This window comes from Empidonax traillii, unplaced genomic scaffold (genome assembly GCF_003031625.1).
Source record: "Empidonax traillii isolate 1590-97213 ecotype Southwest subspecies unplaced genomic scaffold, ASM303162v1 scaffold734:size1267433, whole genome shotgun sequence".
Lineage (NCBI taxonomy): Eukaryota > Metazoa > Chordata > Aves > Passeriformes > Tyrannidae > Empidonax > Empidonax traillii.
Window position 1 is genome coordinate 20,518 of NW_020955927.1, and position 11,321 is coordinate 31,838.

General features: G+C 54.7%; 1 protein-coding gene across 1 annotated transcript in view; it reads right to left on the bottom strand.

Moving 5' to 3' along the window:
- Positions 1 to 672: 672 nt before the first annotated feature.
- The window catches only part of NMNAT2 (nicotinamide nucleotide adenylyltransferase 2), a 22,999-nt gene continuing 12,350 nt past the window's right edge, over positions 673 to 11,321 (bottom strand). Inside the window, exons 2-11 of the mRNA XM_027900520.1 lie at positions 7,096 to 7,184; positions 6,314 to 6,381; positions 6,005 to 6,083; positions 4,868 to 4,997; positions 4,141 to 4,221; positions 3,991 to 4,035; positions 3,286 to 3,362; positions 2,163 to 2,264; positions 1,866 to 1,933; positions 673 to 1,740 (exon numbers count right to left, since the gene is read on the bottom strand). Of these exons, the coding sequence (XP_027756321.1) occupies positions 1,638 to 1,740; positions 1,866 to 1,933; positions 2,163 to 2,264; positions 3,286 to 3,362; positions 3,991 to 4,035; positions 4,141 to 4,221; positions 4,868 to 4,997; positions 6,005 to 6,083; positions 6,314 to 6,381; positions 7,096 to 7,184 (842 nt within the window). The 3' untranslated portion in view covers positions 673 to 1,637. The remainder of the gene's footprint in view (positions 1,741 to 1,865; positions 1,934 to 2,162; positions 2,265 to 3,285; positions 3,363 to 3,990; positions 4,036 to 4,140; positions 4,222 to 4,867; positions 4,998 to 6,004; positions 6,084 to 6,313; positions 6,382 to 7,095; positions 7,185 to 11,321) is intronic.

The window sequence follows — 11,321 nt, forward strand, 5'->3', positions numbered from 1 at the left end:
CAACCGCCCGCAGATACCGGAGCAGCTGCTGCTGAGGGACTCGGCTGCTGAATTTAGAACAATTCCCAAACAAACCTCACCATGCAGAGGGAAATCCCTGGCAAGGAAAGGCCTCTTCTGGCCTTTGGGTGAGTCATGTCACCTCTGTCCCTCATGCTTTCCCTCCTGAGAAGTTGTCAGCTCCTGTTCCTAAAACGCTGCCTGCTGCAAGGACCCTGTGGCTGTGGCCTGCCTTGTTTTGTCCAAAGCTGTTTGCTGTTCCAGGGGTGCCAGCAGCACCCAGCAAGGCCAAATTTAGTGCTAAGTCTCACCTTTTGGAGCTTTTCGTGAGAGAGCTACTTTGTGGACTTTTAAGGGACAAGGTAGAGGAAATTTTACCTCTTTCCTTGAGGACTCTGCCCCAAGCAATACAAGGTCAGATGGAGCAAAGGGAGAGGAGAAGGTGAGGGCTAAACCTTCCTCTCTGTGGCTGTGACCTTCCCCAGGAGCTGGGCAGGGTCGCAGGCCTGCTCCAGCAACCCTCCTCTCCACAAGGCTTCAGGAATTGCTCCCTGTTTACCTGCCCTGTGAGCATCTCCACCAGGCTCCATCCCTGGCAGCTGGGGGCACGTCACAGGTGGGAGAGCAGGAGCCTGGCACGTCCCAGGGGATGTGCAAAGTAGCCACAGCTGGTTTGGGAGGGGGAAAATATCATGCATTTAATGAGCTCTTCAAGAAGAGGAAGAGAGTCTGGAGAAGGGGGAAGTTTACAGACAGAAATGGAGATCTGGAGGCCAGAGGATGGCGATGGACCCAACCAGCTTTGGGGAAAACTGTCACCAGAGGTTTTGGCTCACTACCTGCTTCTTTCTACCTCGTTTCTTGGCTCTGTAAGTGGCAGATCCCTTTCTAGGTGCTGGGGTTTGGAGAAAGAACATCACTACACGTGACTCAAGTCACGTAGGGTGTGGCTTCAGTTCTTGCAGCCACAGGAAGGTGAGACGTGACCTTCTCCCTGCAGTGCTTCGGCAATGATGATTGCCAAGGCCTCTGCTCCCCTTTAGAAATGCCTTCTGCGTGATTTTTCAGGACCAGGAGGAGGGTTTTGTTGGCTGGGCTGTCCTGCTGCCAGGCTGGGAGGCTCACCCGCCCCGAGGCACCGCGCCGGTGCCAGCCGGGGTTTGCTCGGTCGCCGTGTCCAGAGGCTCAAAGGGCTCGCACTAAACTACTGGATAAAAAAAAAAAAAATGCACCTAGATTTATTGAGCTAAAGTTCTGTAAGATGATGCAGAAGAGGCAGCCCCTGGCTCTGAGCATGCTGGGAGGACGGACCGGGGAGGCCATTTCCCAGGGCCATGCTGGGAGGGGGTGCCGGGGCGGCCTCCCCTCGAGCACACCGAGCACGCCGCTCTCCTCCCGGTCCCTCCTCCCTCCCCACGTGTGCAGGGCAGGGCAGTGCCCCAGAAAAGAGACCAAAGTGTTCCCTGGACATTGCTGCATGATGGAGTGTTGGTGCCGGGGGTGAGAGGCAGACACGGGCAGGAGGCCATGGGATGGGGAGAGAGATGGAGACACGGACTGAGAGAGAGAAAAAAGAGTGATGGAGAGCTGCAGGCAGGCGGGACACGAGGGCTGTCTCGCTGCAAGGGCCCTGGCTCTTAGCCAGAGGCGTTGATGTACAGCTGGCTCTTGAGGATGTAGTCGATGACGGGCTGGCAGAGGTAATCCACGACGTGTCCATCCCCGTGCTGCAGGGCCAGTCTGGGGGCACGGGGGGAGAGAAAGGGGTCAGAGCCCACCTGGATGGGTCAGGTGTCCGTGTGAGGACAGTGGAGGGGCTGGCTGGGGGCACCCTGCTGTTCCCCATCTCCCCTGGCATCACCCACCTGCTTTTGGTGGAGCTGACGACCGACATGGGGTGGTTCAAGTCATCCTTCACCACCAGGATGTTGTTCTGCAGGGGAAGGAGGGAAAAGAGGGGTGAAGGGATGGCTGGAAAGCGGGTGTCTGCCTCCACCAGCCTCTCCTCCCTGCTGGCCTTGGGGAGTGGCTGTGTGGTGGCTCATCCCACCCAACCGCTGAGAGCATCTGACCCCGAGACATTTTGTGCCCTGTGGCAGAAGTGCTCTCCTGGGTAGGGACAGGCTGTGGGTCCTCTCCCAGCCACGTGTGCATCCACTCACTTTGTACTTGCGGAGGATGGAGGAGTGGTTCATGATCCGGTCGGGATCTGCTCCATCCCGGGGCACCACCACGATCCCGAACTCCCCGACGATCACCTCCATCTAGGAGCAACCCAAAGTGTGGAGAGCTTTATAATCACCCTGCACAAAACCTGCCACCCCCCCCCTCCCGACTCTGGGAAAGCTGGGCCGTGGTCTGGATGGAGATGGAAAGTGAGTTTGAGGATATGTCAGCAGCCTTTGGCAGAAACATGGAATTGTCCAGGCAAGTGGTCTGCAGTGGATGAAATAAAAGGCACGGGGTTAAATCCTATTACTGGGTGGTGAATTCAGGCTTCAAGGAGAACTCGTGGTAGAAGGAGGTGGCAGCAGAAGAGGTTGCCTGAGGAGGAGATTTCTGCATCCTTTGTGCTGGGCTTCAGGACTTGCCTCATCTCAGCTTTTCCAGCCTTTCAGAGGAGACACCTGCCAGCTTCACAACTGCTTTACAAAATTTAGGCCTGAAGATGAGATGACTGAATTTAGAAATGGTTCAGAGGTTTGAGGAGGGAGGTTTGTGCTGACTGCCTGATCCCAGTGAAGAGCCAGGGGAGACCCCATAGCCAGCACTGCTCTGGAGCAGCATGGGGGTGGTTAACCCATCCTCTCTCCAGGGCTGGTGTTCTCCCGTGAAGATGCGGCTTCTTCAGGCAAGCACCAACAGTAAAAGCTGTAGATTTGGCTCTAAATATGTTTAATTTCTAATGTCTGGGCAACTTCTGTAAAAATCTTACTCCCTACCTGCACACCTCACTCTGCTGGGATTGGCATCTACTCGATTCTGGCTCCTTCTGAGCAGAAACACAGCCTTGGGATGGGCTCACCCTGCATCCCAGATTACACCCTCTGCGTGGGCAGGGAGTGGGAGCAGGGCTTGAGTCTGTGGAAGTCCTGTGGAAGTGTGTAGGGGAGGTGTGAGGGTCAGGGTTGGGGAGGAGGAGGCAGCAGGGCTGGTGGGCACAGCTCCCGTGGGGAGCTGAGTGGCTCCCCAGAGCACCGCCTGTGGGAAGCGGAGGAGGAGGAGGAGGAGGAAGGGAGCCTGGGGAAGAGGAGCACGGAGGGATGCCCAGCAGTGGTGACTCACATCTGCCTCGTTCCAGAGACCAGGGATGCAGAAGGACTCCAGCAGGTCGCTGCCACAGAGCAGTAAGATGCGAAGCTCTGGAGAGAAGGAGAGAAGCTCAGAGGTGCCTCCCTGTTTGGCATTTCCAGGTAGCCAAAGCCTCTGAGCTGGGGGTGGTGGAGGTGCTGGGATGGCTGTAGTGCCAGGTTGTGTGTGAGTTTGCCTGTGAAATGGGTCTCAAGGCCACCAGCAAGCTCCCCACACAGAGGGGGGATGCATGTATCACATACTGGGTGATGGATGGTGGGGCCACCAGTGGGGGAGCCGGGTGGGCCTAAAACCCTTTCAAGGGCTTTAGAGGAAGGGGCAGCTGAAATCTCTCCTGCTGCCATTCAAGGCTTCTCAGGGCTGCAGGCATTGCCAGGGTGGAGTGACACCACCATGGGAGGGCAAGTTTGGTGGCACTTGGGGTGACTGTCAGGGCATGGCAGGATGCCTGCACCAGGGGCCGTGTCCCCACTGCTCCCTCCCTTATTTCAGCTGCTGTCTGTCCACAGGGCAGGACTCAGCACAGTTAGGCACTGCTCCTGTTTCACCCCTGAGCCTCAGTAGCTGGCACCAGGGTGAGGTGATCCTGTACCCTTCACTTGTTACTGGATCTGTTGTCCCAGTGGCTCCTGAGCCCCAGGGTGCTGGCCCAGGGGAGCTGGGGGGCTGCGCACTCACCGATCTCCTCATATCTCATCACTGTCCCCAGGTTGGCATTTTCATCTGAGAAAGGGAAGAAAAAGAGGGGTGCTGGTGCCTCTGGCCTGGCACAGGGGGCTGGGAGGAAGGCTGGCAGCTGGATTGATACTGGACCTTTCCTCTACGTACCCACAAAGGTGAAGCGCTCCATGGGCGGGCGAACGCAGCAGATCCGGCTCAGGCTTTCTCCCACCTTCCCCAGGATCTTTGCTAAAGGTGAAGGCAAATTAATTGGGAGGGAGGTGGTGCAATTAACCCATACAAGCTCTTCAGCCACCCTGGTTCTGCAAGATGCTCCTGTGCAGGAACCGCTCCCAGCGCCTCCCCGCCACCTCCTGTCATGGTCTTAACTCCCCAGAGTGCTACCCTGTGCCTTGAAGGGACCAGCTGGATTTTAGCTGGACAGCTAAAATCACTAAGAAAATCACAAGATGTCCATTTTTATGGGACTTAAGTAATGCTCCCTCTTCTCCCTAGCTCGTACTTCCACGTCCCATATCCCACTGGTTCCCTATCCCATCTGGCTCCGTCACCTCTCCTGCTAGTTCTTCCCTTGCATGCACCCTGTGGGTACCAGACACCTTTTCCTTTAGCTGCTCTCACTGCCTGGACATCATCCAGCTGAAGCCCATTGAGATTTTACAGCCATTTTAAGCTGTTCCTGGCTCCTCTGGCTGTGATGGATGGTAACTTCACCACTGCAACTCCACCCCACCCCGGGCTTGGTGCACAGAGCCAGATGAGCCGCCTGTCCAAAGCCAAGGTGATGGAGCCCTGATCCTAATGCTTGGCAGCCCTGGCTGGGAGGTGAGGGGTCAGTAACCACCCCCCTCTTCCCTGCCCTGATGCCACCTACCCGCAGTGGGCTTGTTGGAGATGTTGTTGTTGTTCTGGTAGATGTTCTGCGAGGACTCATTCTGGGGCTGGCCGATCACAGGGGTGATGGAGGGCGTGTTGACATTGGAGAGGATGCATCCAGTCACTCTCTGCAACGAGGGAGAGACGTAGCTGGAACAGTGCCTTCACCCCAGCAACCTCCCAAAACCTTTCTGTCCCCATATCAAGCCTCCCCACCCTTGGCTCAAGGTCATCTTCAGTGACAGGTATGTCCAAGCTCGCTTTGGGATCCCCATTCCCACAAGCCCAGGGCCAGCAGGACCCTGTGGATAATGACTTGTGATTGAGGTAGCGTTCACTTTTTGTGTGGAGCCACGAGGCTGGCAAGGAGCAAACATGTCCTCTTCTCCCTCCCAGTCCCTGCAGGAGAAGGAAAGCACGGGCAGCGACTCCCTGGCTTCAGCATCACAGTCCTTGGATGCACTGGACATTCTGCTGGGCTTGTAAACGCTGTGCCTCCTGTCTGGGCTGCCTGTAACTTTGTGTGATGCTCTTTCATCCGTTTCCCATCTTTGGTTTTCTTGCTGTATCCAAGTGTGCCAGCAGCCCTGCTTCCCTGCAGTCACCAGAGGGCAGCCACCTTTTCCCGCTGCTCTCAGGCCTGCCTGGGTTTTGAAGGGACTTTTCCTCCCAGGGGTTTGTGCTCCCAGGGACTTCCCAGGAGCTGAATTTTCCTGCTGAGTCCCTCCATCAGGTTCATTCAGTAGTTTTGGCTCAGCTGGTGAGTGGGGAGGCCCATCCACCTGCCCTTCCCCTCGGAGAGGAGCAAGCAGGCAGCATTAATGATTTGGCTTGTGCCCATCCCTGCCTTCACTCTGCCTTCACCCCTGCTCCCCTCCTGGTGTTCCTGGGTCCGGGATGGCTGCTGGCTCCAGCTGGAGGGCTCACTTTCCTTCCAGCATCAGGGCAAGGAGCTCAAAGCGGCTGTGACAAGGAATCTTGCACCTCTTCCAGGTCAGGATCTCACAGATGTTCCTGCAAATCTTCTCTCAGCCGTGTTCTAGTTATCCCCACGCTGGGGGACGAGTAGCCCCACTCCTGCACCCTGCCCACGCCCTCCCCCCTGGGTGCACCCCCGGGGTGGGGGCTGCCTCACCTTCATCAGGTCACGGTGGTGCTCCAGCACACTGCAGGTGGTCTGCCAGGTGTCCTGGTAGCACTCCCAGGGGTCCACCCTGCGGGGACACAGCAAGGCAACAGCGTGGGCTGATGGCCCCCAGACCTCCTGGCCCAGCCACCTCCTCCCCACCGGGCTGGCCAGCGGTGCCACGAGCAGCCCCCGTCACTCCACAGGTGTGCCTTCCTCCAGCCCTTCCACCCAGCCCCTCCCAACAGCTCTGGGCACCTGGATGTGTGCCTGGACACTTTCTCCTCTTGCCACAGCAGGGTGGGCTCTGCCACTCACCTGATCCAGTCGGAGGACTGGACAGCCAGCTGGCACATGGTCAGGCGGTGCCGGCTCGAGACCAGACCCTGCAAGAGAGGGTGATGGAGGGACAGTTACGTCACACCCTGGCCAGCCTGGCCTTGCAAACCTTCCTGGGGCACAACATCAGTCTTGCTCAGGTGAGACAGGCCAGGAGGACTCGTTCCTGCCCACAAACATTTATTTAAGCTCCTGTTTGCTGGAAGGGAGGAGTTCCTGCTGGGCCTCAGCCCTGGCTACGCAGCGGGCGGTGAGATTTGCTCAGCATCTCCACTCCCAGCTCTGGGCTGCAGCAGAGCCAGAGCCGGGGGGGTGGTTTCTTGATTAAATTTCTCCAGCTTTCAGGAGAGGAGGAAACTCTCCACTCCTAATTTGGAAAGTGCTTCTAAGGACCACTGTTTGCACAATTTCCATCCCAGCAAAAAACAAACAAACAAACAAACAAACAAAAATTGACTTTGAAATAATTCAAACAAAACAAAACAAAAAACACTACCCAGCAATATGGCCACCACTGTTTCGGGTGAGAACACTTCTCTTTGCTGTCTAGTGCTTTGGTTGGTCGCAGGGCCTCGCTGCAGTTTTTATCTAAAGAGCAAGTGGTTTCATCCTCTCCCTCCTCTCCGAGACTCTCCCGTGGCTGGGAGCTGCCCCAGGCAGAAGATGGATGTGAAGGGACCACAGTGCTGCCCAGTGCTCACCCCTGCTTCCAGAGACACCATTGCACACAGGAGGCAGAAAGGGAAAGGGGGACAACCCACCGTCTTCCCATAGGAGTCGTGCACGGGCGAGACGATGCCCCCGATGACGATGAAGCGGCCGGTCTTGTGCAGGTAATCCCGGGCTCGCTCTGCAGGGGGAGGACAAGGAAAAAGGTGCGGGGGGGGGGGGGGGGTGTTTTAGCTGGACCCACCGAGCGCTGCAACACCCTGGCACCCACTAGCCGTGCCCCAGCCAGTCCCCTCAGCAGCCCCACGGCTCTCACACCGCTCCCTGCCTGTGCCACAGCACCGTGTGCTGCCCACGCCCGACAGGCTCGCCAGGGTCCCTCCGAGCCTGATGCCCATTTCTCAGGCTGGCATTTCCAAAAGGTGACACCTGAGGATAAAAACACGGGGGAAGGGTTGCTAAATTCGCATCATCGCCTACGTGCCCACCCCAGCTGTTGAGACAGTAGCAAGGAAAAAGGAAGATGGGAAAGGTAAAAGCAAAAAGGGAGATAAGATTGATGAGTCATTAGAAAGTCATTAGAAAGAGCTTGCTCTTTTTTTTTTTTTTCCCCAAGCAGAGGATCTGTAAAATATTTTGCATTTGCAAAGAAAAGGAGTATTTCTGAAACTGAGGAGATTTTGGGATCTGTCAGCCATCCCAAAATGTCAGTGTGCATCACATCCTTCAGCCACCCTGCTCAGGGGCTGGCACTTCCCCAGCGGATGCGGAGAAGTCCTGCCTGAAGATGCAGCAGCAGTGGGGAGGCAGTTTCAGGGAGCCTTCCCTCCCCCTCTCCACCTGCACCCAGCCCCGGTGGTGCCTCTCCTCAGCTCCCATGCCCTCACTTCTGCTCTGCTTCAGGGCAAAAATTCACCTCTAAAATTATTTCAGAGCTCCCTTGCAATGGCTTGGGATGGATGAGGAGCACTCAGGGGAAGCGAGGGGGGCTGAGCAGGGCTGGGTTGTCTCAGGGACAGACTTTTTATTAGTGCCTGTAATATAGAGCCAGGAGTGATGGTTTTAAATCTAAAGAGGGTCAGGTTAGATCAGATACATGGAAGAAGTTTTTTACTCAGAGGGTGGGCAGGCCCTGGCAGGGGTTGCCCAGAGAAGCTGTGGCTGCCCCTGGATCCCTGGAAGTGTCCAAGGCCAGGTTGGATGGGGCTTGGAGCAACCTGGGCTGGTGGAAGGTGTCCCTACCAGGGCAGGGGGCTTGGAATTAGATGATCTTCCAGGTCCCTCCCAGCCCAAACCATTCCAGAATTCTGTGTCGCTTTGGCAAAATGAATATTTTTTTTTTTCTGAATTTTGACGTTTCTGCTGAGGAATATTGTTCTGCTATTGTGTCAGCGAAAAGTCAATTAAGGAAATATAATTGCCATGGACCTTTTTTCCCCCCCTCGAGGGTGATGAGCAGCCCCAGGCCTGTGTGACAGCCTGTAGATGATTTGCCAGCCTCAGTAAAACCTCTTCCTCAGACTCACCCAAAGTCCTCACCCTGGCTGCCTTCCCAGCTCTTGTGCCCTGGGTGCACCAGCCTCCAGAGAGGGAAAAGCAGGCTTAATCATCATTTGATAGGTGCAGGGAGTAAAATTCGATTGCCTGAATTAGATGTACCAAAATTATCCCTCCCCGCCCTCAAAATCCTGGGGGAGGATATGCAAAAAAGCACAGCATTCTTGGGTGAGGGTTTGTTTTTTTTTTCAGGGGCAGGGAGGACCCAAGATTTATTGGATCAGCACTTACCTTTATATTATAATGCAACTTAAAATGCAAGTTCAAATAAAAAGTAAATTCCCTATCGAAAAAAGGTGCCGTTGAGTTTTAAATGAACATGAGCGCATCCTTTCATTTTTCCTTGCTTTGCTCTGACTTGATTTTACTTGCCAAAAGAAGATTAAAAACACTGATCTGTTCATCTTCATGTATAAAGTTCTCTCTTAAGACAAGCTGAACAACTTACATGTAACCTGTGCTTCACGTTCTCAGGGGTGGCTGATGGTATTAATTTGCCTTGAGTCTTTGGTGGCTGTTCCCCAAAAGCATGTACAACTAAAACCTTGGAACCTGCATTTTCAAGACTTTGTTGTCTACCTCAGAAACAACAAACAGAAATTAAAACAGGTATGGAAAAAAAAGATAAATTTATGGGCCAGGAAATCCTTGCAAACGTGGGCTTTGAAGCAGCAGTGTGTTGTAGGGAATGGAGGCCTGGGCAGGAAAGGGAAGACCTGCTTTCTGGTCCTGCCTTGCCTGTGACTTGCAGGGCACGTTTTCACATCCATTCCCACTTGTTTTTGGGGGCAGAGCACGTCCCTTTGCTTGCAGGGCTGTGTCCATCGGGCGGCTCCGCTGTCTCGCCTGTTTGTGTAGCTGTCAGCTAAGCCAGACCTTCACAGCCATCCACTTCAAAGCTAAAGCCTTTCAAAAGATTGCATTTTCTCAAGTGACATGTCAAATCCTGTTTGGAGAGAAGCTGTGGTGCTAGTGGGGCTGGCACAGCACCAGGAGCAGCCGCCCTCACTGCCGGGATGGTGGCAGAGGATTCGGGGCGGGTGGCACCGTGGCTTCAGCGTGGCACAGGTGAGACACTGAGGTGCTGTAGCACGTCCAGAGAAAGGAGCTGAGCCAGGAAAGGGTCTGGAGCACAAGTCTGATGAGGAGCAGCTGGGGGAGATCAGTCTGGAGAAGAGGAGGGACCTTCTCGCTCTCTACAGCCCCCTGGCAGGAACCAGGTGGGGGTCAGGCTCTGCTCCCAGGGACCAAGGGACAGGACGAGAGGAAGTGGGTTTAGATTGAATATTAGGAAAAATTTCTTCACAGAAAGGGTTGTCAAGCCCTGGCACAGCTGCCCAGGGCAGTGGTGGAGTCCCCATCCCTGGAGGGATTTTAAAGCCATGCAGATGTGGCACCTGGGGACATGGCTTGGTGGTGGGCTTGGCAGTGCTGTGGGGATGGCTGTGACGTGGCTCTGTGTGAGGAGTTGGGCAGCAAGGGCAGGGAGACAGGATGGGGGTCACAGCTGGCACAGAAAGGGCAAAGTGGGTGAATCCCCTGCTGTCCTTGGGTCTCCCATCCTGGAAGGGGGGCTGTGCATGGCGTGAGGCCGAGCTGAGGAGCTTCACACCCAAGCACAGCATTGGTCATTCTTCTGGGTTTCTTGAAACAGGATTATAGTTTTGGTGGGTCATTGCTTTGAACTGCTGTGGCTGCTTTGATCTTGCAGTGCTTTCTCCAAGCCCCCAGTTCCATGTTATCAGAAAAGACCTCTTTTCACAAAATTTGCTGCGTCCCTCATACAAAACACGCTGCTTGTGGGTATCAGGTTCATGGTCTCCCTGCAGGCACCAAAGACTCTGCAGTAGCTTTGTACTCTGTCCTATTCATTGTCCTTGAGCTCAGCCTTCTGTCACGGCTTCCCAACCCTTTCCCAGCCCATTTCTTGCCTGTTGAACGCTTGTGACGTCCAGAGACCCACCCCCTCCGGTATTTTCATTTTTCTATGAGCACTTTATACCCTGCCCCACCAATGCAAGGATGTCGGCTTTGGAAGAGAAAAGCTCGTTCTTTTTCCAGTGTAAATTGTCTGTAATGCTCCAGGCGGCCTCGATGGCTTTTAAACCTTGCTGACATCAATAAACTCCCAGTGCTGGCCCCTGCCAAGACGTGCATTAGCCCACCAGCACTGCCCGTGTGATGGGAAGCTCTCAGCACCCCAGCTTTGGTGGCTGCTGGATGACCTCAGCCTGGCTGTGCTGGGGAAGGAGGGGACAGGGGTGACACCTGGACTCATCCCAAGCCCTGGTGACACCTCCCCGCTGCCCCAGCCCAGCTTTGCTTGCCTGCCCTGCAAAGGCACTTCAGATATTTTTGGCTCTGCTGCTTTCCTTGTGAGATGACGGTGGGGAAACACCAATCAGGGGATGCACTCCAGGGCTACAGAAAGGGTAAATGGGCACGTTGTCCAGACTGGATGAAAAAATAGCATCTTCCTTCCCCAGCTGGAAATCAGTCCTTATTTAGGAGATCTTTCTTTTGGAGGTTCTCCCCGAGTATATTCAATCACAACGTCTCAGCTCCTCTGGCGCTGCTCCATCACCTAAATTTACGCTAATGAAACCAAATATTCTTCATGTTCAATTTTTCAAGGTGCAATTTCAGATTTTATTTGCTTCGCCTTTGCAGTGGGGTCACCTGCACCTCCAAGACTTCCTTTTTCTTTTTCCTTTTTTTTTTTTTTTTTTTTTTTTTTTTTTTTTTTTTTTTTTTTTTTTTT